The sequence below is a fragment of the Tenrec ecaudatus genome, chromosome 1 (assembly GCF_050624435.1).
Source record: "Tenrec ecaudatus isolate mTenEca1 chromosome 1, mTenEca1.hap1, whole genome shotgun sequence".
In the NCBI taxonomy this organism is placed as follows: domain Eukaryota; kingdom Metazoa; phylum Chordata; class Mammalia; order Afrosoricida; family Tenrecidae; genus Tenrec; species Tenrec ecaudatus.
This window is the reverse complement of record NC_134530.1, coordinates 43,133,061-43,159,758: the sequence shown is the minus strand read 5'-3', so window position 1 is coordinate 43,159,758 and position 26,698 is coordinate 43,133,061. Positions and strand designations below refer to the sequence as shown.

Sequence of the window (26,698 nt, the reverse complement as noted above, 5' to 3'; positions counted from 1 at the left end):
TCACTTACAGTAGGTTGCTCTGGTAGCACAGGGTTACGAGTTGGGCTGTGATCCACAAGGTCAGCAGATCCAAATCACCAGCTGTTCTGAGGGACTTAGTCCTGGAAACTGACATGGGCAATTCTACCCTGTCCTACAGGGTCACTATGAGTTGGCCATCAACCTGATGACAGTGAGGTGATTTTTTTGTTTTTTTTCGGGGGGAGGCGGTTTGGGAGTGGTACCCAACGGTCAGGCACAATTGTAAGGGTGAGCACTGAGCAGACAGCAGGGCAGCTGAGATCCCCATTCTATAGGCTTTCTATAGGATGGGGGGGAGCTGACACTAACTTAGTAAGTGAATCAATTAATTTTTCATAACAAATGAATCCAACATTTTGCATCTCAGATAAAAGTAATCTACTGCTGATTCACCCCACACCCACCCAGTCTTTTATCACCTAAGCCAGGGACATTTTAAAACATCTCTGCTGCATATAAAACAGCCTGCTTGAAGTTCTTCCCATAGTGCTTTAATCCTCAAAACTCTAGATCTTTTGTGCCTCATCACATTCAAGGATGTCTTACTCGCCACAGATTTTTTTTCTTTTTAAACACAGCTGCATCTTCAAATTTCTTTACCAGCCAGGACAGGCAAGGACATCCAGGGCACATGGTTCCACTCCCTGTCACAATTCAGGTATCCCGGGGTCTCCAGCGCAGCTGCAAGGAGAACACGGTCGTTCCTGCTCCTCAGTAACTCAGTTTGGAGCCCAGGCATATTTCAAGGACACCTGCATCAAACACTTTAGCCTTCGACTCAAGGCGCCCCTCACTACTGTGCGCTTCATCTCCGTTCCGATTAAGCTTCAGGCCAGTGGTGCAGGTTACCACTGGCCTGGTCTTGGCAAGGTACTTTCCACAGCCTTCATTGTGCTTACTGTACATGCAAGTCTCCATCCGCGTCGCTGCTGGCTTCGGAAACCACGCCGATTTTAATAAAGGACTCACTCCGACTGTGCAAGAGATGGCTGACACGGTAGGAAATGTCTTTTCCTGAAATGTTGTGGATCGGTTACAGCAAACTCAACAGTGACCATCAAGGAAAAGCTCACTCTGGGGTCTTTTTTGACATCAGCTATGTGACGCAACTGCAGCTTCCATAAGGGCCACCCTACTGTCGATTTTGTGCATCAGTGACACACCGCCAGCTGAGAGGAGAGCTGGCTGTGATCGTGCAGGTTCTGTGCCAATTGGCTGGACAGTTGTGTAATGATGTGATCACCCTCCAGCTTCACACAATGCCATTTTTCACTTAACTACTTGGTCTTTGGAACTTAACCATGTAGATTAAATTAGGAGAGGGTGTCATTTTGAATCATGCATTTGACCATTCAAAATTAAACAAGATGGGTCTGTAGGTGATTCCCCCACCACCTAGACGGGTACCTGGCACATAGTAGGTGCTCATTATCTGTTCAGGGAGTGAATGTGATGGGTAAGGGGAGGCTCCCAGAGGAAGCCACTGGGAGAGGAGGTCAGAATGAGCATCAGAAAGACACAGGAGGAAGGTGGGTCTAGGGACCGAGCGTTCCAGACTCCGGAAACTCACGTGCGAAAGTCCTGACTGACCCCGGTACCGAACCCCTGAGAAACAAAAGCAAGAACCAGGTGGAGTACGTACGTCTTAACACTTAAACTAAGTGCTTTTGTCTGCGCAGCAGAATTGGGTCTTCAATAGTAGATTGCATGTCCGTGTTGAAGATTTCAGCCAGGCGCGGGCTCTCCGGCGCCCCCATCTCAGACCCGAATTCTCGGTGGGGTCGAACTTTGAGGGTCCCCTTCTCTCCAGCCCGTCGCCTTGCTGCTTCCTTGGGGACAAACGCACCCCCACATGAGCTAGGCGCCCGCGGTGGCGGCGGGGCGGGCCGCGTCTCCAGGCGCGCTCGGACGCAGAGTCCGGCCCGGGCCGGGACCGGGACCGCGCGCTCGGGGCGGGCTGCGCAGGCCGGCGGCGGGGAGGGCCTGGGAGAGGCGCGGCGCGGAGGGCGGGCGGGGAGGAGCCGAGCGGGCGGAGCCCAGACTGCCGCCACCAACGCCGCCACTGCAAGGTAAGGGGGTCGGGGTCCCGGGATCGTGGCGGGGGAGCCGCCGGGCCGCGGGCAGGGCCGGGCCCGAGCGGGGAGGTCCGGAGCCAGGCCCGGCCCTCGGGCCCCTAGCCACCTACTCCGCCCCCGGGCCTCGTGGGCACCGGCCCCACTCGGAAATGACCGTGCGCGCCCCCAGCGCCGACCTGCCCCGGCGTCAAGGCTGCCGCCTGGTTGGTTGCAGTTTTCAGAGCCGGAAGTGCCCTGAGATCCCCTGTAATGTGGCTATGGGGAACCAGGCCGGGTGGAGCACCCAGATGTTTCCAGGTCCCCAGCCCAGGGCCCCTAGTCCGTGGAGGTCGCCCAGGGAGAACGCTGCTGGACCTGGGAGGGTTAGAAGTTGGCTCAAGGTCATGTTCCCAGGGGTCCCTCCGCAGGCACCCCTCCCCAGCTCTTTCCTTACCCTTACTAAGACTGCTGCATCCCACAGTCCACCCTCAACCTGAGTATTCCAAAAGAGCCTGGGAATCTTCTCGAGAAAGACCAGACCCTCCTTGTACACGGGACAGGTCTCCTACTCTTGTCCACCGTTGCTGTGGAGACAAAAGGTCCTATTACCTAGGTTTGAGTGGAATTTTACAGCTAGGTAAACGGAAGCGCTGAGGGGGAAATGATTTGCTTAAGGCCAAACCACTCCTTTTGCCACTTTGCCCGTTTTCAGAGCCAGGCCCAGTGCTTCGCCCAGAGGGGAGGCCCCAGTGACCCTTCCCTGGGTCGCCAAGGGAGTTAGAAGCCGTCAGGGCTAGAACCCAGGTCTCAGCTAGAGACTAGTTAGTCTTGCATTCTCTCTTTCCTCACTCAGTGTTTATTTCACTGCAGAAAATAAGAAACCTCCTAAGTCTGGGGGCATCCACTAATTCGTTTATCATATGCTTCATGAGCACCTACTGTGTGCCAAACCATGCACTGTGTAGGCCCCGAGGATACAATAGTCGGCAAGCCCTGCCCTCAGGGAAGGTACTCCAGAAGACAAGATAAAACCACCGTGCCCTGGGGAGGGAGGGAGGAGACAGGGCAGAGACCACTAGGATCTTCCACACTGTGAAGTTGTAAAGAGGCAGAGAGAGACAAGAGCACCAGAGCTCAGACATCGTAGACCCAGGAAGATGCTTCCATCAGCCAGAACTTTCCCGCCACCTTCCCTGGGGACTTAGGGGTCAGGTGGAGGGGAGAGAGGATGAGAATGGTCCAAACTCCCTGCCACCCACCGAGTTGATGCCGACTGATAGCAACCCTATAGGACAGGGCAGCCCTGCCTGCACTGAGTTTCCAACGCTGTAACTTTTACGAGAGTAAAGAGCCTTCTTCCTCTCTCAGAACACTGGTGGTTTCAAACTGCTGACCTTGCAGCTAGCAGCCGACTTGTAACCATGACACCACCAGGGCGCCTGAGAATGGTCCAACGGAAGCCTTAAACTCACCTCAGAGCCTGACACCTGGCACTGCCACTTCCTAGTTGTGTGATCTTGGGTGGGTCTCCCTATCCCGCTGCTTGTAAACAGTGCAAATCATAATACCACATAGCATTGATCACTGTGTCAATATGATCTGTAAATGAGAGAAGCGTGATCCAAAGTATGGCCTGTAGCAGGACCTTTCCAGATTAGACGTGAGGAAGGTATGTTTATTTAGGCTTATTTACAGGGACTAGTGAGCCTGTGGGAACCTGGTGGTGGGGTGGGTTACACATCAGACTGCTAACTGCAAGGCCAGTAGTTTGAACCCGTCGGCCGCTCCTCTGGAGAAAGATGAAGCTTTCTTCTCCTATGATGATTTTACAGGCTCAGAAACCCCCTGGGGCAGTTCTGCTTTACCCCGTAAGGTCACTGTGAGTCAGGATTGACTTGTTGGCTGTGAGTTTGCTTTGTGTGAGCCTATTGACAACCTGTTACCGTGCCTTGTAAAGAAATCTAAGAGGCAGAAGTTGGGGTGGGGAGTTGAGTGCCCAGTGAGCAGCCTGAGGCACCCAGCAAAACTGACATTCACATCACAGTGAACACTTCGATTCTGGCAACCCTTTCAGTGTGGTGTGCAGCATCAGGCTTAGAGCCTAGCTTCTTGTGGCCTGGCGTAAGCTTCGTGACCTCTCTGTGCTTCAGTTTCCTCCCGTCTGTCGGTCTGTCTCCTAAGGTTGTCATTACTTGGTGGGCTGCTCACTGCAAGATCAGCTGCTTGAACCCACCAGCCTATCTGTGCGAGGAAGACATGGCTTTCTACTCCCACAAAGAGTTACAGACTCAGAAACCCACAGAGGACCTTCTATCCTCTTCCGTAGGGTCACTCTGAGTTGGAATTGGCTCAATGGCAGTGACTTTGGTTTGATTAAGGTTGTCATGAGGCTTCTAGAAGCATAAGTTGCCAAGGGCCAGGTGCTGTGCCCCACACTTGGGGAGGCTTTTGACTTTTTAGGCCTGGGGCCCAAGGAGTGGTTGGGAAGGGCTCAGCTAATGATTAGGTTGCCTAGCTCGAGATATGGCTCCCAGCAAGGGTAATACTGGAAATCCTCCCTCCCTTCCCTGGAACCACCTGGACCTACAAGGGCTGGGCTGGCCACTCGGGCCAGCGAAGTGGAGCCTGGGCTGGCCACTCGGGCCAGCGAAGTGGTTTCTCATGGTGTCCTTGAGCGGCCTTTGTGTTTTGTAGACACCGCTGTATATTGTAAAACGGGGCTGCGGGGGGCGGGGGACGGGCTGTACATTGTAAAACGGGGCTGTGGGGGGGGCTTGTTTTCTGCTGTGTGAAGAGGGGGCTGTCAGCTTTTCAGTTAGCTACTCTGCTTGTGGCAACCGGAGTGTCTAATTGCCCCACCCTCTGTTTGAAACCTTGGTGCGGCTCCACCGTTTCTTAAATAAGAGCAAATGCCTCGAACACAGAGCAGGCCTGGCAGAGTCTGGGCTCCTCTTGGCCCTGCCCCTGCCCATGCCCACACCTCCAGCCGCATCGCAGGCCATTCTAAATAGCCCTCTGTTCTAGACAGACTGCTCCCTCCCTCACAGGGCCTTCCTCCCTCACCTCCCTCTCCCCTGGTCAACCCCTGCGTGTCCTTCAGGTCTGTGCCCAACAACTGCGCCTTACACGCCAGATGTCCCCGACTTTGTGAGGTCATTGGTATGGCAGTGGCGAAGCCCAGTGTAGGATTGATTATACAGGACAAATGACCTCTGCCTGTACCTGCACACCACCCCAACGAGCCCCACGACTTGTAAGGCTGGGGCTGAGTTGGACACTTAGGTGCTCAGTAACGACTTCTACCTACAGGGAACAGAAATGGGAACCTCGCTTCATAGCAAACTCCTTTGTCCTCCACCCAGAAAATGATGATGAAGTCATTTCTCAGTCCTGGCAGTAGGTAGATATTCTTCCTTCCCTCTCTCCGTCCCTCCTTCCCTTCTTCCTTCACCATACAGGGGTTTAGTGCCCACTTGCCCGTGCAGTTCTAGGACACATCAGCAAGCTCCCCACAAAAGCCCGTGCCTTCATGAGCTTCCTGTAGCCCTTACACAGGCAAACCTGCGCTACATCGTCAGGTGGTGATAGTGTGAGGAAGGAAAAGGCTGTGTTAACTGGGGGCTAGGTCCATGGGGGGCCTGCTGTCTCAGGGCTGGCTGCAGACACAAGGGGGCTGTGCTGATGGGAGACGGGAACAGCCCAGTGGAAGGTGGTGGGTTTCAGAGGTGACAGGCCCCACTCCAGCTGGGTAAATCCAGGAAGGCTTCATGGCAGCTCCTCCATGGACTAGTAACAGAGAAGAGCTTACGCTTTGGAGTTGCAGATACATCCTGGTCCTGCCACTCACCAGCAGAGTCCTCTTTGGCCCTCTGAGCCTCCGTTTTCTCACCTATAAAATAAGGGCGGAAAGGTCCTCATAAGATTGTTGTGAAGCTGAACTGAGACAATGAGGCTAAACCCATAGGAAATCTTCACTGACTCTTAAACTGCTTTTGACACCATGTGGACATGAGGGTGGGGGAGAGTGGGAGCCAAGGACTTAAGTGGGAGACCCCCACTTGCCCTGGAAGCTGTAGGCTGGATGGAAGAAGGCGAATGGAAGAAAATAACGTTGGAGAAGCAGGTTAGACCCAGGGCAGAGGTGCGTGGAGCTGCTACAGGTGAGATGTTAGCTAGTGCACACATGGGAGCTACGGAGGTACATCGAATTGGACGGTTTTCCGATTGTGTTTCAAACCTCAGGGTATGGAGCAGGCCAAAGAGAAGGTAGGTGCCGCAATAGTTTGGGTGACTGGCTTTGGGTTAAGACCCAGTTCCCGGTGTAACTCCCACTTGGCTGGTCCAGTGAGCTTGGCGGTTCTTTCTCAGGGTCTCTGGGTCTCCATCTGTAAAATGGGACCTTGTAGGGCTGTGAGAGGATATGAGATGACGCGTGAGGGGCAGCGTAGAGATGCCATGTGCCCAGAATTGACTGTTATAATTCGAAGGGGTGGGGGGAGTGAGGACTGCCTGCAGGTGGCTCTCCGGTGACTTCCCGGGGCCGCTCCAAACCGGTGGATCAAATGAGCCACGGCCGACTTTTCAATTTCGTCCCCCTTCCTTCCCAAACCAATTGCCTTTTGAATTAGCTTGAATTGTCCCAACTGGAAACACCACTTGTTGAACACATGCTTGTAAGTGTCTCCCATGGTTACCAAGGAGCCTTAGACGCTCAGTGATCAAGCACTCAGCTGCTAACCACACCGCCAGCCTGTCCTTCAGACAAAGATGTGGCCCTGTGCTTTCTTAAAGACCAACAACCTTGAAACCCCCAAGGGGCAGTTCTTCTTGGTCCAGTAGGGTCACTGGGAGTCGTGATCAACATGACAGCAGTGGGGTTTTGTTTTGTTAGGAGTCCTGGTAGATCAACGGTTAGACACGCTGCTGTTGACCAGAAGGTTGTCAGTTTCCTATTACTCAGTGACTCCGGAGGAGAAAAGACCTGGCAGTCGCCTTCCATCAAGAATAAAACCCAAACCAAACATCCTGCCATCGAGCACGTTCTCACTCATAACAACCTTATAGCACAGACGCCCCCGTGGGTCAATTCAGCTGTCACCTGGGTTGGCGGTGAAGTTAAAATTGACTCGATGGCACTTAACAGACAGTTGTTTACATAAGGGCAGAGGGAGATAGACCCCTAAGTGATAAACAGGAGCCAGTAAATGAGGGGGCCTTCAGTGACACATGCCAGCAACAAAGCAGAGGAGCTGGGTGCAGGGACTGGGAATGGGGATACCCCCCACCCCCACCGCAGGGTGGCGAGAGAGTTGCTGTGTGGTTTTATCTGGGAGAAGGGAGGGTGTTCCAGCCCCAGGGAACAGCCAGTGTGAAAGCCTTGGGTGGGGGGTTCCCGGTGGGAACAAGGAGGCCCCCTGTCTGGAGAGAGTGAGCGGAGGGGTGGGGTGAGGGGAGAGTTCCCTTTCTCTTCCTCTTTCCTTGCTTAACTGGTCATAGTTGACTTTGTGTAAGCTAGATGATTTCACTGTTCTGTAAAGTAAGCATTCAGAGAGAGCCTGCTATGGTGTCATGGGAAAGTGGAGGACTAATTGTTCAAGGCCAGAGGGAAAGAAAAGAAATGTGAACGGAGAAATCCTTTATCCCACAGAGAGCCACACACCTTCTCTAAGCCAGTGTAGGGTGCTTAGTCCCCTCACAGAAGGTGACTGGTCTTTGTTCTCCATCCTTGCCAGCAGTGCTAATGCCTAGGGGCAGCCTGACCAAGAAGGACCTCCTGGGGGGGGCGCCGCAGCAGCTCAGCTGGACCTTCTTGGGTGATGACCATGTAGGGGAGAGGCCAGCAAGCACATTATTCTTTAGGACGCTCTGCCCTGTGGCCCATCCCAGGCCTTCGCCTGTGTGTCTCTCCCTTTGTATCCTATTGTGCTGTAATAAAATCGTAGCTGTCAGTATGATCTGCTCTCTGTGAGTCAGTGAATTAAGGAACCCCCAGGGGCAGTGTGAGCCAGCAGGGGCTGGTGTCTGCCTAGTCAACAGTCTGAACGAAGGTGACCTTCTACCATGTGAGCTCTGACCAGCTCTGGGTGGCCAGGCCCAGTGAGAGAGTGTGCCTCATGAACAAGAATGAAGTCAAACTGGCTCCACTTTCCCACTTGGGGAATTGGATCCATTGCTGATCCTTACTGCACACGCAGCAATGAGGACAGGGCTTGCCCACTGTGCTCTTTGCTTAGTGCCGGCAGAAACTCTGAAGGTCGTAGTGAAACACACACACACACACACACACACACACACACACACACACACACACGAGATCATTTTGAGCTGTCCTTAGGAGGGAGAACCCCGAGCAGGCCCAGTTTCCTACCACCATATAGGAGAGGGAAATCTATTCCTTTCGGGCCTCGAGCTGGAAGTTAAATGGGAAGTCAGAGTTCAATGTACCTCTTAGAGGGGTCCCCATGGCAACAGTCCACCACAGTCCCCCAGAGGGTCTTGGGTAGTAACATGACAGCCCAGAGGCAATAGGCCCAGAGAAAAAGGTCCCATTCTGAGCTCCCTTCAGCAACCTGCAGGACTGGGCCAGGGGTGGGAGGTGTGTGAGACAGGATGCCCAGGCGCTAGGCATTGTCACTGTGGCTGCACCCCTCCTCCTCCACAAGCCCCCACAGCCGGACAAGCCGACCCACGAGTGGGACCGGGCACGGCCTGAGCACCCACTGGATACAGATGGGGAGGAGGGGCAGGCCCGCCCGAGGAGCTGCATGGTCAGGGCACAAAGGTTCGGACAGAGACATTATGCGATGAGCCATGTAAGGCCCAGGGCAGCCCTGGCACACCGTGAGCGCCCAGGAAGTGGTGGCTGCATCACTTCCTGCTGAGAAAGGCACTCTGGGTAGAAGAACCAGTGAGAGCAAAGGCCAGGCGGAGGAAGTCTCCCTGGAAGGAAGCTTCTGGCTGACAGGACCCCGCTCTCGTTAGGCCTCCTCCAGATGCACAGCCCATGGACCCCCCTGGTTTGCTCCCCCAGGGCAGCTTGCATATTTCTCTGAAGAATCCTCACGAAGTTGACGGACCTGCCTCGAGACCCAGAGAGAGCGAGAGCGAGAAAGAGCGAAGGCCCACAGGTGTTCTTTGAAATTTGGGTGTGATTTAAGGTTTAGTTTTCTTCAGAGCCCCCAGAATAATTTAAAATGGGCTCACTGAGGAGTTTGCCTATTGGTTCTCTCTCCCCGTCGCCTGAATACACCTTCCATGATGGGGAGCCATCTGCCTGTCTCGGTCACCTTGTCTGGCCGGCATGTCACACAGTCTCTGGAACATGACAAACCCGTTGCCATCGAGTCCCCGCTCCCTCGCCGCATCACCGTCAGGCCGAGTAGACCTGCTCCTGAGGGTCCCCGAGACTGGAAATTGAAAGGAGCAGACAGCCCTTGCCTCCTCCTCCCACAGAGCGGTCAGTGGGCTCGAACCGCTCACCTTGTGCGGTCAGCCGCCTGACACGTAACCCACTTCCCCAGCAGAGCTCTGCTGTGAGCAGGTGTCAGAGCATACTCGTTCCATTAATTAACTGGTCAACTTGGGGTAGAGAGGAGTGTTGCCTTCCAATGCTCTCCGGCTTTCAGAAAGGGCCTTTGAAATGCAGACTGACGCCTACTTGTACAGATAGACCACAGAAGCCCTCTCTGTGCCCGCTCTCACCCACTGCCTGTGGCCTTTGCCTTCACAATGGAGTCTAAACGCCTTCACCGAGGGGAAGGCCTATCAGCGGAGGTGTCTGGTGACCGAAGACCCAGGGGACAGTGTTCCAGGCAGGGGGAACAAGAGGTGGGAGCCAGCCTGAGTGGGAGGACAGCCAGCGCGGCTGAGGGTCATGTCCAGCCAGGCAGGGCGTGGGGTGGGCCCTGCGAGGGGGTGAGGAGGTAGGCAGGGGCCAGATCACACAGGACTTGGTAGGCCATGAGGAGATTGACTTCTAGCTCAGTTACATGGGAAGCCTTCAGAGGCTTCTGAGTAGGCGTGTTTGATTCATAGGACAAAAAGGCCATGCAGAGTACCGTATAGAGAATGGGCAGCGGGGGGCTGGCAGGATAAACGGCATAGTTTGCTGAAGGAATCAATGCATTTGTCCTGAGCTGAGCAGAGCTCCTTGTGCACAGAGCACATCCTCCAACCCCACCCCGACTGTGGTGAGAGGCAAGCCCGCTCATGCTTCTTTGATGGGAAGGCTGTTTGTTCTGGAAGTAAGAACTCGTGTGGGGTTCCCCAAATGCCAGCCCATTAAAACACCCTCTTGCACCCCTCTGGGTAATAGGCGCAATTAACCACCACCTCTACATGCTTGTGAAGTTGATGAAATGAAGTGGAAACTGCTGAGCCTGCAGGCAGCATGGCAGAGCCCACCCTTGGCTAGACCTTCACCTTCCTAAGCCTCAGCTTCTCCGGCTAAAACAGCTGTTCTCAACCTGTGGGTTGCGACCCCTTTGGGAGTTGAACGACCCTTTCACAGGGGCCACCTGATTTCACAGCAGTAGCAAAATTACAGTTTTGAAGTAGCAATGAAAATAATTGTATGATTGGGGGGTTACCACAACATGAGGAACTGTATGAAAGGGTTGCGGCATGAGGAAGGTTGAGAACCCTCATCTAAAACAAGGGCCAGAGGAGAGGGTCCCTGGGGTGGTGGAGAGGAAAGAGCATGGGGTTTAGAGCCTGAAATCCGGCTCAGATCTCATCCTCACTCGCTGTATTGCTTTGGAAACTTCTCTTGGTCTATTAGCATGTTGCCTCCCGTGACGAGACCTGTTGGTTCCCGCCCTGCTTAAACCACAACGTCGCTGTGAGAGTTAAAGGGATCGGAAAGTGTGCCTTGTGAACTGTCACATGCGGGGCAAATGTTGGTGTGCTCTTATTAAATTACCTCAGGTTTCAGCTCTCCCGAGCTACTTAATTTTTAGTTGTGGGCAGAATTTTAAATAACTCTTCTATAGAAATTGTGTTTGGAGAATACACATTTTTAGTGCTGAGCTGGACAGGAGCAAAGCTGAGGACCAAAAGCAGTGCCAAGTGTGGTTATTAGATTAGAACTCTCTCAGCAAAATAACCAGTCTTTAGCTTTGGGCTCTATCAGTCTGTCGTTCGTGGGCTGTGTGACCCAAGTCAGTTACTCCCCTGAACCTCCATCTCCTCATTTACAAACCGGACGTGAGGACAAACCAGTCAAATCGATTCCAACTCATGGTGACCCTGTGGGTGTCAGAGTGGAACTGTGCTCCGCAGGGTTTCAGTGGTTGATCTTTGAGAAGTGGATCACCAGGCCTTTCTTCCGAGCTGCCTCTGGGGAGTGGGTGGGGACTTGGAACAACACGCAGGGCCTCTGGTCCTTGTAGTAGAGCTTGCATTGGTGAGCCTGGCAACCAGAGAGGGCTCACTAGTGCTGGCTCTTATGTTTCACTGCCCAGTTATATGCCAGGCATGCACAGCATTGTTATATTGTCATGTGCCATATTTATGTTTCATTGTTATGATGGCATATGTTACTGCTGAGTAATTTATTTGTCTATTGATAATTTTACTCATTATACTTATCAATCATCTGTATTGCACTGAGTGCCAAAGAAGCCCTGCTGGCTCAGTGATAAAGCATCCAGAGAGTAACAGAAAGTGTGGTGGGGGGGGGGGGCAAACCCACCCGCTGCTCTGCTTCCAACAAGGCCTTGGAGACCCCCTGGGGCAGTGCTGGGGGAGACCCCCTGGGGCAAATATTTGGACAGTGTCACTTGCTCCAGCCCAGCTCTTCCAGATAGATACTGTTCCGGTCCCAGCTTGTAGCTGAGGACACCTGAGAGCCGAGGGGAGGGGTTGAGTTGCCCCAGGCACCATCTCTATGGGGGGGGGGTGCTTGGTTTCACACCCTGGTTTGTCTGGCGGCTGAGCCACATTCCTGCCCTTAATGCCCTGTGGTCAAGGCTGGCAGCCTGCTCTCATGGCCTGGCCACTGCCAGGTTCATGGGTCCCCACTTCCACAGGCCTTGCGAGCCCTGGATTCCCAGTGTGGTTAGCTTTTCCTGTCCTACTCTCTCCTCTCTTCCCTCCCCTGCTTCTTCCCCAGGTCTCCTCCCTTCTCTCCCGTCTTTCTTTCTGCTCTTTCATCAAGGGCTCGATGGATAGCACACGGCATCTACTGTACTCTAAAAACACAGACAGACCCACTGTCGTCACGTTGGTGCTGACTCACACTGACCATAGAGAACAAGTGTCCTGCGCTGCGCTCTTTCCAGAATCCGACCGCCTCATCTGTTTCCCAGGGAGCTGCTGGGAGTTCCAGCCGCCGGGCTCCTTAATGCTGAGGGGGCAGTTTCTATAGTAGCAAAACAAATCCTTTGTTGATAAAACAAAGTCACTGCCATCGAGCTGATTCCAACTCTTAGCACCCCTCCAGGACAAGGTAGAACTGTCCCTTCCTGCGGGGCTCTGAGACTGTAACTCTCTGTGGAGCAGAAAGATCCCTCCATCTCCCCGATGAGCAGCTGGTGGTTCCAAACTGCCCGCCTGAGGTCTGCAGCCTAACGTGTCACCACTGCCGTAGTCTGGCTGGAGTTTTGCAGCTTGTTGCTGCCCAAGTGGTCCAGACTCCTGGCCTCCTCCCGGTCTCTGCCGAGAGCTGTGTCCCTCGGGGCTCAGTGACTGTCAGCAAGGAGGTTGCCAGGCTCTTGTTCCTGGGGGGCCATGGGGTAGCTTTCAACTGGCAACCTTTGGGTTATTGGTCAAGCACCAACCATTGCACCACCTGGGACTTCTTCCGATGAACAGAAGTTCTTAGCTTTCCTTTTTGGGGGTTGGTAAACTTGGATTTCTTAGCGTGTGTTGTTGTGTTTTTCCCTGCAGGGCTGGCCATGGCCGAGTTGGAAAGGCCGAGCCGGAGGTTGCCTCAGCAGCAGCCTCAGGCAGCCGAGCCCAAGCCGGCCAACGAGGGGGACCCGCGGCTGCCCACAGGCCGGGAGTTGACCGAGGCCAACCGCTTCGCCTATGCGGCGCTCTGTGGCATCTCCCTGTCCCAGCTGTTTCCAGAGCCAGAGCACAGGTGAATGCTTTTGTCTCAGTGTGTGTCTGGGGACAGCAGGGCGGGTTCGGGGGTTTGGGGTGGCCCAGGGTCAAATCATACAGCCTGGCAGCTTGCCAAGCCTCTCCATAGAGGGCAGGGAACAACACAAAGAGAGGTGAGTCCCTGCCCTTCCCTTTCAGGAAGTCACCATCAGGCAGACTCATGTTAGCCGCTTATTTACACCTCCACCAAGCATGGTTTGAGCACCTACTGGGTGCAGGCACTAACGGAATTACATGGAAGAGCTGCAGAGATATAGCTAGTTGAGAGAGCGAGCTCTGTATTTATATATGAACAACAAAGTTTGTGCAAAGATTGATTAAAAGACAATGGGATTTTCCCAGAAGCTGTCTTCAGTGGCAGTCCAGTGGGGTTCGACTCCCGGCGGCCCAACATGTGCAGAACAGAACCACCCCCACGCTTTTCCAGAGTGTGAACTGGAGGGAGCAGATCTCCAGGCCTGGCCTCTGAGTTGCTGTCGAGTGGGATTTAACCGCCAACCTTTCCGCTAGTTGTGGAGCATGCTAGTTTTGTTTTGAATTAGACAGACACTGCCCCTGCCTTCAAGCAAGACCTGGTGTAGTAGGAGGCCAGGACTTTCACTCATTCATTGTGCGTTTGCTGAGCACCCACGATGGGCTGGGTGTGATGGGAGGAGGCCCGGCAGAGAAACAAGGCATGGCTCCCACCCACAAGGTGCTGACTGTCCGAGGACTGCCTACCTCTGGGATTGTCTTAGTGAAGGGTGGATTTAGATAGGGCCTGGAAGGCTCGGGCCCCAGAAGGTGTTCGACCTTGACCTGTAGGGTCGTTGTGAGTCAGCATTGACTCGATGGCAGTGAGAGCAAGTGTGGGAGCAAGAGAGTGACAGATTTGGTTGTAGTGTTATAGCTTAATGTATGCCATTTTCTCAGTATCTAGGGCACCCTTGCGCTTGCGCATGTGTGTTCACATCTATATTTGGAGACAGGATAGCCAAGTTGCCAAGAGCATGGGCTATGGAGTCAGCCAGACCTAGGTTTAAATCGAGGACCCGCCCCTCACTGGTTGTATGACTTCAAACACAGCACTTGTCCCTCTGAGCCTCGGTTCCCTCATCTGTAGAGTGGGTGATGATCGAACCTACGTCATCAGGGTGTCATGAAGAAGGCACCGTATAGCATCCCCATGTTCAGTCCAGTGTCTGGCCCAAGCACTTTTCATGGTTAAAGCTCGGGGCATCTGGGAAAACTTTGTGTGAGCACTGACATACAGGCTGCATTTGGAAGGTCACTTGGATTTTGACTGCCTTAGATGGAGGGAAAGTAGAGACCAAGATGGAGACAAGGCACCTGGACTGGCCAAGGGGAGGGCTGCTTTGGCAGATGGGGTGAGTGGGGTTCTGGGCTCTAGGGACCATGTGGGACAGAACCAGACACATGGCTGGAGTGGAAACTGTACGGCAGTTGCGTGGAAGTCCGTGAAGGCCAAGCGAGGAACTTGGCCTTTGTCGACAATTGGGGAGAGGTTGGAAGGTTGGAGCTGGCCATGGCTAGTTGGATGTCTGTGTTTGAAAGCTTCCGTCCCCAAATGTGTCGAGCTCTTAGTTCCAGGGTCCAGCCCGGGGCCACGGGAGGCAGGGCTCTGCCTTCAAGGAGCCCAGAGAGAAGAGTTTAGAACAAGAGTAAGTGAGTCCGGAGGCTGATGTCCCCTCATCACAGTGGCCGAGGTGGGGAACAGATGGGACAGGCTTTTCTCAGGGAGCGTGGAGTCGACAGGGGGACAGGTGACTGCTGCAGGTGAGGCAGCTGGAAGAACTGGCTATGGCTCCAAAGGTCCAGGCAGCGAGGGGCGTGTAGGACAGAGATGCCATCACGGCCCCAACAGGCTGGAACAGGAGATGCAAGATGTTCTGTCCTCTGTAGGGTTTCAAGACCCACTCACTGCCCTGGAGGAGCTGGGGGGTGGGGGTGGGGATTTGGCAACCCTTGTCTCTCTCACTGGACCAAGCACCTAGATTATTCATCTTCTCAGGGGTCACCTCCGGCAAGTTTGCCCAGCCCCTCCACCCCAGGTGTTTCTGCACCTGCATGCCCACTGGTCCTGCAGTGTGGGTTCGTGGAGGACAGGCCTGCCTTGTCCATCTCGGAGCCCCCGGGCCCTGGTGTGGCATGGGCACTGGATTTTAAAATCAAAACAGAACACTGCCATCAAGTCGATTCCGATTCATAGCAGCCCTGAATCAGATTGCTGAGGCTGTAAGTCTTTACAGAAGGAGACAACCGCAACTTCCTCACATAGCCTCAACTGTCTCCTGGTGAGGAGCTGGTGAGGTGGCAGCTCCAACCTGGTGGTTAGCAGCCCAGGGCTTACCTGTGGCCCCAGCAGGGCCCCCGACACTTGGCGGACGTTTGTGAAATAGAATGGGTGAATGCTGGCTTGGTTAGATGTTCCCAGGGCTTTGACCTGGCTTTGGGTTCCAATGCTAACTCTTTTTCTCCTTGCCTGTGACCTTGAGCAGGTTCTTTAACTTCTAAGCATCGGTCTCAGCATCTGTAGAATGGGGCCAGTCATAGCCACCAGGCTGCCCTCTGTGAGCTCTCAATAGGAGGATGCGGGTGAGCACACAGCCTCGTGCCTGGCACGTGGTAGCCGCTCAGTGACTCAGTGCTTGCTTTCTAACTCACTGACTTGCTCTCCCGGCTGCAGGTTCTCCATCTATAACACGGGGGAAATCCTGGAAGATCCCCCTATCAGGCAGTATTTGGGGCTGCAAGTAACAGAGCAGCTTACTATAGGAGATTTAAACAGTGCGTTTGCTTTTGGCTGCTTAATGAGAAGTCCCAAAGTAGACAGCTCCTGGACTGATTTCAGAAAAAGAAACTCACAGGCACTGAGTTGATGCCGGCTCATAGCAACCCTATAGCATAGGGTCGAACTGCCTTGGCGCGTTTCTGAGATGGTAACTATTTGTGGAGTGGAACGCCTCATCTTTCTCCCGTGGGGTGGCCGCCAAATTCAGACTGCTAACCTGGCCGTTAGCAACCCAGTCAGTCACCAGCTCCTTGGACTAATTCGGTCCCTCGGAAATCCATCGGAGCAGCTTTCCCGCAGGTCTCTCGGCTTGCACTTCCTGGTCCCAGACCAGCTGCTGCAGCTCCGCCCATCACGCCCTCAACGGAGAAGGCCCAAGATGAGGAGGAGGAGCAGGGATTCTCTTCCCATCTCACCAGCGGGAAATCCTTCTTGGAATAGCCCGAGAAGGCCTTCTGCATCTCCTTTCGCCATTGGCTAGGTCTGGTCACATGCCTGAGCCTCAGCTGCAAGGAAGGCTGGTTAAAACTAAAGGCATTTGTTATCACCCACCTCCATCTGCCCTGAAGACCAGGAGGGATGCGCTGGCCAATTCCTACTGCAGGGAGGCTGCCAGCAGGGAAGATGGCCCTGCAGAGGCCACCATGGAACTGTCGCACATTACCCTTCCCCTCCCTCAGGGCGAACAGGGAAACTGCCCCTGTGCTCTGTCTGGAGGCTAGAAAACAGCTCAGTTGGGGCCCCATCGCCTGCAAGAGTCGGACTTGCTCCCTGCTGTAGCTCCTGTTGCTTCATCCGGCTGCTGGTCTTCAGCTCCTGGTGTCCCCACGCACAATGGAGGTCTTGGTCCTGCGCCGTCCCCATGCTCGGGTGCCGGTCAGACTGTCGCGATCCTCAGGGTTGACCCTGGATGACTTTCAAATGTAGATTGCCAGGCCTGCGTTCCTAGTCCAGCTTAGTCTGGAACATCTGCTGAAACCTGTTCGGTAACGGCACTCACTTTGAAGCCTGCGCTCAAGGTGCGGGTGGCCAGGAATCAGGCAGGGTTGTCTCCTGCGAGAGAGGGACAGATTCTACCACCGAACCACCACGACCTACCCCCAACCCCCTCCCTCCGGCCCATGCCTGGGAAACCTCTATCTTCCAGGAAATCTCTTCTGACCTGATAACCCCTCATCTCACCTGCTAAACCAGTCTGAAGAGGGGGAACAGCCTGGCGCACCTTGTTCCCGTAGGCCCATACTTATTAACCCAGAGGGAATAGTTGGGAGCGGAGGTTTGTGTATGTCTGTGTGTAAGGAGGAGGGTGGGGGGTGGAGGGAACAGCGCTGCTGCCTGCAGCTATTCGGAGTTAGAGTCCTGCCATCATTGGGTGTTTCCGTCTCAAAAGTTTCCGAGTCAGGGTGCCAACTGTGGCCACGGCTTCCTCCCACTTTCTGAAACACACAGCACACCCTACTGACCACTCAGCCAAAGGCACCTGCAGACACTGCCAGCTTCCCTGATCTGTAGAAAACACTCGTGGCAGGTTTTTTCCCCCAGGACATAAAAGGAAACCTCACAACTTTATTTCGGAGGCCAGTCTCGTTCGCACATGCTGTTTTCCCTGCAGTTAGCTGTTTAGAGACGCTCACCGTGGAGAACAGAAAGCAACACGTGTTTTCCGTGAAGGACCACGCTGCAGATTACAGAGACTTGTGGGCCGTACAGCTTCTGTCTCAGTGCTCAACTGAGCTCAGGGTTAACTTGAGCTCCAACTCACTGCCAGCGAGTCGATTCAGACTCAGCAACCCCAGCAGACAGAGCAGAACTGCCCGCGTGGTTTCCGAGGCTGCAATCAATCCGTGTGGGGAACAAAAAGCCCCATCTTTCTCCAAGGAGCAGCTGGGGGATCAGAACTGCTGATCTTGCGGTAGCAGCTCAATGTGTATTGCCCTACCCCGCTAGGGCCCAGTGTGGCCTACAAACAGCTGCAAAGAGTGCATAACTGGGTAAGTACAGCTGCTGTGTTCCGGTCAGACAGTGGTTCTCAACCTCCCTCATGCCTCGACCCTTTCATACAGATCCTCATGTGGTGGGGACCCCCCCCCAACCATACAGTTATTTTCTTTGCTACTTCATCACTGTCATTTTGCTACTGCTATGAATCGGGCGACCCCTGCGAAAGGGTTATTCGACTCCCAAAGGGGTTGTGACCCACAGGTTGAGAACCGTTGCGGTTAAGACTTCATCGATAGACCTGGATTCGGCCTCCCAGGCTGACCATGAGTCAGGAACCCTGGGGCCTAGGTTAAGCTTGTCCCTGCCTGCTTGGAGGGCTGGCCCAGGTGTTTGTTTTCCCCTCTTTAGGACAGGTGCTCCCTCTGCGATGTGGAGTAATGGCCCCCCTGCACAGAGATGGAGCCGGGGTGAAAAGGCATGGCCAGTGACTAGCCTCACCAGTGTCTGGTACACGGGGCTGCTGGTGCCGGTGGTGGTGGTGGTGGTGGTGGTGGTGGTGGTGGTGGTGGTGGTGGTGGTGGTGGAGGTGGTGGTGGTGGTGGTGGTGGTGGTGGTGGTGGAGGTGGTGGTGGAGGTGGTGGTGGTGGTGGTGGTGGAGGTGGTGGTGGAGGTGGTGGTGGAGGTGGTGGTGGTGGTGGTGGTGGAGGTGGTGGTGGTGGTGGTGGTGGTGGTGGTGGTGGTGGTGGTGGTGGTGGTGGAGGTGGTGGTGGAGGTGGTGGTGGTGGTGGTGGTGGTGGTGGTGGTGGAGTCAAGCTGATTTTCACCTCATGGCAACCCCATGTGTCGGAGCAGAACTGGTTAAAGCCCCTTAGGGTTCTGTAGGTTCTGCTGAGGCCTTTCTCTCAGGGAGCCACGGGATGGGGGTCAAACTGCCCATCTTCCACTTAACCACTGCACCACCAGGGCACCAGGGCTCCTTGTCTGGTGGGCGTGCTGGGGAATTCACGGCTGGGCAAGGTGGTCTGAGAGGCATAGGCTAGAGCCCTGGAGCGGTCGCTCTGCATCTGGGTGTCCACATCTCTAGAATAGGGGTGAGGCTGGCCCGCCCGCCCGCCCTCCGCGGGCTGCAGCCCACTGACCTGAACTAGGGGATGGGCCGCTCTGGAATTACTCAGTGCTGTGCCGTTGGCTTTCATGTATTTCATGTCTTTTACAAGACCACCAACCACGTACGAAGTAATCACCAAGAGTCTGCCATGTAACATGCTACTCATTCTTCGCTCAGTGGCCCTCAGGTGTGCGTGGACACGTTCAGTTGTCCACTGAAGGACTGCAATGGAGAGTACTTCACAGGTGCCTGGCTGCACCCCAGTGGCATTGTGGGTACACGTGGGCCTGCTAAACGCAAGGTCAACAGTTTGAAACCACCAGCCACTCCGCTAGAGAAAGATGAGGCTTTCTATCCCTGAAAAGAGCTAGTCCTGAAAACCCATGTGGGCAGTTTTACCCCATTCTACAGGGAAACTGCGAGTCAGTCAACTCAATGGCAGTGAGTTTGAATTTGTGAGTTATAGGTGCCTAGTGTTCTAAGCACAGTTAATCTTCAGAACATCCCTGGGAAGCGGGCATCATCTTCTACACGGCTTTATGGAGAAAGAACTAAGGAACTTGTCAGAGATCCCACAGCTAGTGGCGGAGCTGGAATTTGAACCTGAGTCTGTGCTCTTACCTCTCTGCTCCCGTTGTGAGAAACTTCTCTACATCCAAGACTGTCTTGCAGGTCGCAGGGTCAGGCCAAGCTGCTGTGCTCAGCCCTGAGTCCTTTCTTGGTTTTGATTTTGTATAGCCACTGTTTGCATTTTCCCCAATTTATTATTAATTTGGAGTTGTTACATATATCGTCGCATTCCATAGTTCAATGACATCAGGCAGAATAGAACAATTGCTGCCACAGCCTGTTTCCAAACATTCTTTTTCTTCCTGGGCTCCTTGACTTCAAGCCCTTTCTGCAGATCAACAGACTTTTCAGTAGCGTTCAAGAAGACATGGTGGGTCAGTGGCCAAAGCATTTGCTGCCGACCAAAGGGCCAGCATTTCATTTTTATTTTTCAATTTTAATAAATCATTTTATTTTGGGGCTCTTACAGCTCTGATAACAATCCATACATCAATGGTATCAAGCACATGCGTACATATGTTGCCATCATCATTTCCAAAACATTTTCTTTCTACTTGAGCCCTTGGGATCAGCTACTCTGTTTCCCCCTCCCTCCCCCACCCTCATAAACACTTGATAATTTATACATTATTTCTATGTTCATGCTTTACACTGTCCACTGCCTCCCTTCACCCACATTTCTGTTGTTCGTCCCCCTGGGGGTTGTGCATTGATCATGGCGATTGGTTCCCCTTTCTCCCCCTCCTTCACCCTCGGCTACGTGCATTTGATCAAACCCCACCAGGCATTCTATGCCCTCCTCACCATATGTTTTAGATCTCTTGTTGTTCCCGTGTCCCTGGGTTTGTTGCAAGGCCAGCATCGTAAGCCCATCAGTGGTATCAATGACCATACTGGAAACCTTATCGGGCCATTCTACTCAGTCCTGTAGGGTCACTGTGAGTTGGAATCAACTCCTCAACAGCAGCGGGCATGGTTTTGAAGTACGGTTCATTCCCTTACACTAGTTTCCCCCTCTCCCGGTGCACGTACACCCCTTATCCCTACCGCAGACGGTCACTGTAGAGCAGTGTTGAGGGTTTACCAGGCACCAGACACTGTTCCCCATCATTTAATCTTCCCAACAAGCCTCTGGGACGGGCCCCTCTGTCCTCGTGTTGACAGCAGAGGACAGTGAGGCTACAGGAGGTGAAGTAAGGGCACAAAGCCAGTCCGTGAGGACGCTGGGACTCTTCCGGTGGTTGGACTTCAGAACCCAACCCAACCACTCTTCTGGGCTGCCTCCCTTTGCCACCTTGTAAGTGACAATAGCACTGCCTGCTAGCATTTACTGAGCATCTATAAGCCAAGCCCTGTCTGCATGCCATAGTGTTTCATCAAATGTAATCTTCAAACAGCCTGATGGAGGGGGTCTCTTAAACCCACTTGTGGGCAAGGCACTGGCCTCGTTATCAAGGCTGCTCTCCTGAAATCCCAGCGGGTGACTTCAGCAAACAGGAATTTTTTCCCTCACAGTTTAGAGACAGGGTGTTGGCTCTAGGAGAAGCTCTGGAGGAAGCGCCTTGTTTCGTTTCAGCTTCTGTCTCCTGGTTCCTTAGACACCTCCTGCGATGTGGCATCTATCTTCCTGCATCTCTGCTTGCCTTCTTGATCTCTCCGCTCTTTTATGTCTATCTCAAGAGAGATGGACTTAAAACACACCCTGCACTAAATTCCTTAGCAGAATCAAGGACATGTTTACAAAAGTAGCAGTCAACATGATTTTCAAAGGTGGAACACTGAAAGCATTCCCGCAACAAGAAGGAACCAGACAAGAAAACACTTCATCCCCACGCCTGCTCAATGTTATGCCTAAAGTCTCAGCCGGAACTATTAGGCAAGAAAGGGAAAGGAATGCTTCCCAAACAGCAAAGAAGTAGTGAAATTCTATTTGCAGATGATGTGATCTTATGCCTAGAAAAATCCCAAAGACACGGCAAGGAAAGTGTTGGAACTCATTGAGAGATTCGGCCACGTGGCAGGTGCTAGATCAAAACCCAAAAAGCAATTGGATTCCTTTTTGCTAACCAATAGAGATCTGAACAGGAAATCAGGGACACAGCACCATTTATAATAGCCAGCCAAAAGATTGAATACTTGGGAATGAACATGACCAGAGAGACAAAAGGCCTGTGCAAAGAAAATGACAAAACGCTCCCACAAGAAAGGGGAAGGGGATGGGGTTGGAAATCCCCTATGCTCTGCTCATGGATAGGAAGACCTAACATTGTGAAAATACCCGGCCCCCCCACGCGATCTACTGATATCATGCAAACCACATCCAGATTCCAACATCATTCTTTAAAGGGGAAAAAACCTAATCACCAACATTATATGGAGGAGAGAGGAGAGAGACCCCAAGTGAACAAAGCACTACTAAAAATGAACAAAGTAGGAGGCCTCTCATGCCCTGATCTCAAAACCTACTACAGCTTCCGTAGTCAAAACTGCCAACTTGGTCTCCGTCCCTGCCTCCCCACAGGGGCTGACCCCTAGATCACTCCCGAAAGCTTTCCTACCCATCTGCACCACACTTAGAGACGTGGTTAGGTTACGAAGACCAGGTCGTTATACAAAAAGAAGCGTTAGGCAAAACGGAGGATGGCTACATCATTACATAATCGCCAGATATCATCATTGCATAGCTGCCAAACCACTGAGAATCCTGACCCAGCCACCTGGACACAAGTTCACCTTCCTGTCACAGCCAGCATTCTGCTCGCTTCCCACCTGGCGTCTGTCATTGCCCACCATGTACCATGAATGCACAGATAGATGGTTTACTATTGCCGTAAATGTAAAATGTCCGCTAGGAAGAGTCATTCGGGGAGCAATGGGTGTGACTATCTTGTTAAAGTTTCCAAGGCCTGTTTTTAGAAGTAGATCGCTGGGCCTTTTCCATCGGTCTCTGTCTGGAAGCTCCCTTGTTCAGCTTCACGGTTTCATGGGCCCGTGTCCTCTGACAGACAGGCGGTGGCTGTGCATGAAGTTCACTGGCTGGGCTGCGTCTGCCAGGTAGAAGGCAAGAGTTCTACACCGGGCCACCCCCGCCCCGCGCTCGTACTGAACACGTCTGACCCAAACTTCCCCAGGCTGTGCGAGGTGCGGGATCCAGGAAGCCTTGGGCTCTAAGCTGTGCTTCGTGGTCTTTCAGCCCCTTCTGCACAGAGTTTGTGACTGGCCTGGTGACATGGCTGGAGTTGTCCGAAGCCGTCTTGCCGACAATGACTGCGTTTGCCAGCGGCCTGGGGGGCGAAGGAGCAGATGTGTTTGTCCAGATCCTATTGAAGGACCCCATCTTGAAGAAAGACCCGTTAGTGATCACACAGGTATGAGACACCCTTGGGGTGGGTGGCAGCTAGGGATGGGGGTGGACTTGCATGGGGCACTGAGGATGGGAGTTGATGAGTAGAACAAATTACTTCCTTTCAAAGGTTCATTGGAAAATTGCTTCTAGTGGGTTGGGGTGACGTGACCCTAGAGATCGTCTCTCATCTTGGCATAGTTTTGCGGTAATGATAATAGCTAATGTTGAATTGCTATTGAATACCGACCACTTATCCAATATGATCTTTACAGAGGGTTTATGATGTGCGAGTGCCTTTCCAAATAGTAACTCATTTCAGTCTCAGAGCGCTTTTATGAGGGAGGCGTCTGATCATCTCATTTTATAGGGAGGGAAGCTGAGACCCAGGGGTGAAGTAGCTTGCCCAGGGACACCCAGCTAACAAGTGGCTCGGCCAGGTGTTGAACCTGGGTAGTCTGACTCCAGAGTCCATGCTTGTCACTGCTCCAGGGCAGGTCCCTCCACTGTCCTGTGTGCAGTCTAAGCAGGTGGACACTTGTGACCTTGGTTACTTGGGGGGAAATGCACATGAAAGGGACATTTAAAAAAATACATGGAAATTTTTCATTGCTTTTTCATTCCATGTTTCCATGAACTTTGTGAAGTCCCTAATAGATGTAAAACCACCCCTGCCCCCCATCACCTTCTGCCCCTTCCCCTTTTTTATTTCACCCCCCACCCCCACCCCCTTGCATGCACTTTCATTGATTGTTTCCCTGGCTTTCTGCCTGCCTGTTGTCTAGAATGCAGGGCAGAGTTTTTTGTCGGTCTTGTTCCGCCACTAAATAAAAATCAATAAATATTTGCTGAGTGAGTAAGCTGGTGGATAGCAACCTATTTATTGCTGAATCGTGTTACTTTCCCCCCAGGACCTGCTGACCTTCTCGCTCAAGGATGGTAAGTGGATTTGTTGAACTTGTGTAATGATGGGTCAGGGCCCCTTTTCCTGGGCCTGGAGGTCAGTCCTCACTGGGAAGGGGAGTGGGAACCCTGTTCTCTTTCTCAAAGTGGGATCCAGGTACAAGATCACTGCAGGCCTTCTGTGCCTGCCCCCTGCATAGAGATGGGCGCCTTACTGAGCACAGAGGTCAGTTCAGTGCCTCCCAGTTGGATGCTGCACTCCCACCCATCAGGGCTGCTGTTTGCCCTTCGCTGCACCAGACAGCGCCAGGAAGTCAAGTGCATAAGATGCCCGTGCTTCCTGGTCTCAGTGGGGAAGGGGCCCGGAGAGCTGGGTTCTGGTCTGGCTCTGCCGTTAGCCCCGTTGGGTGGCTCTAGATGTGCCCCTTGCTCTTCCTGAGCCAGAGGGACCAGTTGGGCTCCGAGGGTTCTATGGGCTTCCCGCAGTGTGTCGGTGAGCAGCTGCGGTGGGCAGGAGGCCCAGTTCTAGGACACTAGTGCATGTCTGCCCCCTGGTGGCAAAGCGAAGATTCCTGGGTCTCACCTCCCCCCCCAAAAAAACAAACTTTCCAAAGAATGGACTGCTGGGTGATGTCACCTCTGTACGTACCGTGACCCATGGTAGCGCGGTCCCCGGAACTGTATAAACCATGTACAGAAGACAGTCACGGCTAACCGTGTGGGGTGGTCCCAGAGCGCCAGCGTTACAGCCTTGCCTTTAGAAAGCCAGCCCCAAGTCCCACCACTCTCTCAGCTGTGTGGCTTTGATTTCATTAAGTCTCTGAACCCCTCTGTGCCGGTTATTCTCTCGTGCAAAATGGGCTGTTTGCTCCCCAGCCTCCCAGAGAGGGGGGATTAGCAATCACAAACGATGCTCATGTCTGCACATGCCCGGCCCAGCTGGAGTCCCCTGGTGCTGGTTTCCCTTTTCTGCAGAAGTAGCACAAGCAGCATCCTTGCCCTGCCTCCGGGCCCAGCCTCCCCCACTCCCCCACCCGTCTCAGGTCAGGCAGGGGCCCCAAACACAGGAGAGCTCACTGGTGTTTCTCAGCACATGCGTACCTGCTGCAGAATCACCAGGGCTTGTCAGAAATACGCGTTCCTGGGCCCTCCCTCCGGCCCCACGGAATACAGTCCCTGCATCTGCAGCCAGGGAATTGGAATTCTCACCTGTTCCTCGTGTGACTTTAATATTCTCTAAAGTATCCAAACGACTGATCCAGGTGGGTCTCAGGATGCCACTTCACCATTTGGGGAGGGTGCGGAATCAGTCAGTGCCCAATGGCTTATAGCTCCTGCCTATAGGTCTGGATGGATGGCAGTGGTACAGGGGCAGCTGCTGGGCTAGTCCAAGTCCATTTGACCTTGGACTTTTGGAAGTCCCGCCCTGAGGTCCAGACATCTCCGAGCTGGAAATGACCTCAAGAGGCCAGGTCCTCTGCCCTTTGTCTTTAGGTGGGCTTCCCGAGTGTTGAGGTCCTCACCAGGGTGGGTGCACAGTCCAGGAACCAAGGACTGTCCCAGATTCTGAGGGTGACCACCGGGAAGGAAAGGGGAGAAGCGCATGGGCAGGCTCAGAGAGATGGGCAGTGTTCCTCAGGTCCAGAGGACAGGCTCTGCTGTCCCATGCCCCCATGTTACAGTCAAGAGTCAAGAGCTTCATCTCTGTAGCCAGATTGCCTACTTCACTCCTCGCCAGGTGGGTGGCTCTTGGTGAGTGACCAAGCTCTCCGTGCCTCAGTTTCCTCATTGGTAGACTAGAGATATAGTCGTCCCCACCTCTTGCAGCAGGTGTGAGATTCAGTAAGTCAACACATATAAGAGCATGTAGTCCTGAATCTCATTCAGAGTTAGCAGACCCATGAAGCTGCCTGCATAAATATGAACCATGGGGCATTTCTGCCAAAAGGGGCTACAGTTCTCATCCAGCATAATCATCCTTTTCCGTTTTGCAGTTGGGCCAAAAAAGGACTACCAACTCATCATTCATTCACATCAAGCGCACCATAGTCCTCAAAGCGACATCTTTTTTTGTTAATATGTAAATCATTTTATTGGGGCCTCTTACAGCTCTTATAACCCATCCATCCACCAATTGTATCAACCACATTTGTACATAGTTTGCCATCATCATTTTCTTTCTACTTAAGCCCTTGGTATCAGCTCCTCTTTTTTCCCTCCCTCTACCACTCTCCCACCCTCATGACCCCTTGCTAAATTATTATTATTTTCATATCTCACACCATCCGCTATCTCCCCTCACCCCCATGTTTCTATGTCCCCCAGGGGAAGGGGGGTATTATACATCATCATTGCAATCGGTTTCCCCTTTCTCCCAAAGCGACATCTGTAATGCCAACTTTTTAAAGAAGTCTTTTGCTGCAGATGTGTCCCATGCATCATTTGATTTCTTGACTGTGACTTCAATAAATTGTGGGTCCAGGGAAAAGGAAACTCTGGACAACTTCAGCCTTTTCTCCGTTTGCCATGATGTTGCCATGATGTTGCCATGATGTTGCTTATGGGCCCAGTTGTGAGGGGTTGTATTTCCTTACACTGAGGTGTAATCCGTACTGAAAGCTGTAGAGTTTGACCTTCAGCCATAGGTGCTTCAAGCCCCCATCAGTTTCAGCAAGCAAGGTTGTGTCATCTGCATGTGATAGGGTTGTTGTTTGTTTGTTTTTGGTTGCGGGTAGGGTTGGTTGTTCTTGTGGAAGGCTGTTAGAGACTGCCTCCAACCCTAATAACCTTCTTTTTCATACGGCCTCCCTGCTCAGATTATTCGCTCGGTGTACAGATTGACGGAGCGGGGCACACCTTTA

At 53.2% G+C, this 26,698-nt stretch overlaps 1 protein-coding gene and 1 non-coding gene across 2 annotated transcripts in view; one reads left to right on the top strand and one right to left on the bottom strand.

Annotated features, from left to right (window-relative positions):
- Nucleotides 1-1,023: 1,023 nt before the first annotated feature.
- On the bottom strand, nucleotides 1,024-1,153 carry LOC142438399 (small nucleolar RNA SNORA16B/SNORA16A family). Its single transcript, XR_012782778.1, has one exon. It is a non-coding gene; the product is annotated as a small nucleolar RNA SNORA16B/SNORA16A family (small nucleolar RNA).
- Nucleotides 1,154-2,037: 884 nt separating this feature from the next.
- The window catches only part of TMCO4 (transmembrane and coiled-coil domains 4), a 90,822-nt gene continuing 66,161 nt past the window's right edge, over nucleotides 2,038-26,698 (top strand). Inside the window, exons 1-4 of the mRNA XM_075551487.1 lie at nucleotides 2,038-2,090; nucleotides 12,963-13,158; nucleotides 22,785-22,959; nucleotides 23,846-23,873. Of these exons, the coding sequence (XP_075407602.1) occupies nucleotides 12,971-13,158; nucleotides 22,785-22,959; nucleotides 23,846-23,873 (391 nt within the window). The 5' untranslated portion in view covers nucleotides 2,038-2,090; nucleotides 12,963-12,970. The remainder of the gene's footprint in view (nucleotides 2,091-12,962; nucleotides 13,159-22,784; nucleotides 22,960-23,845; nucleotides 23,874-26,698) is intronic.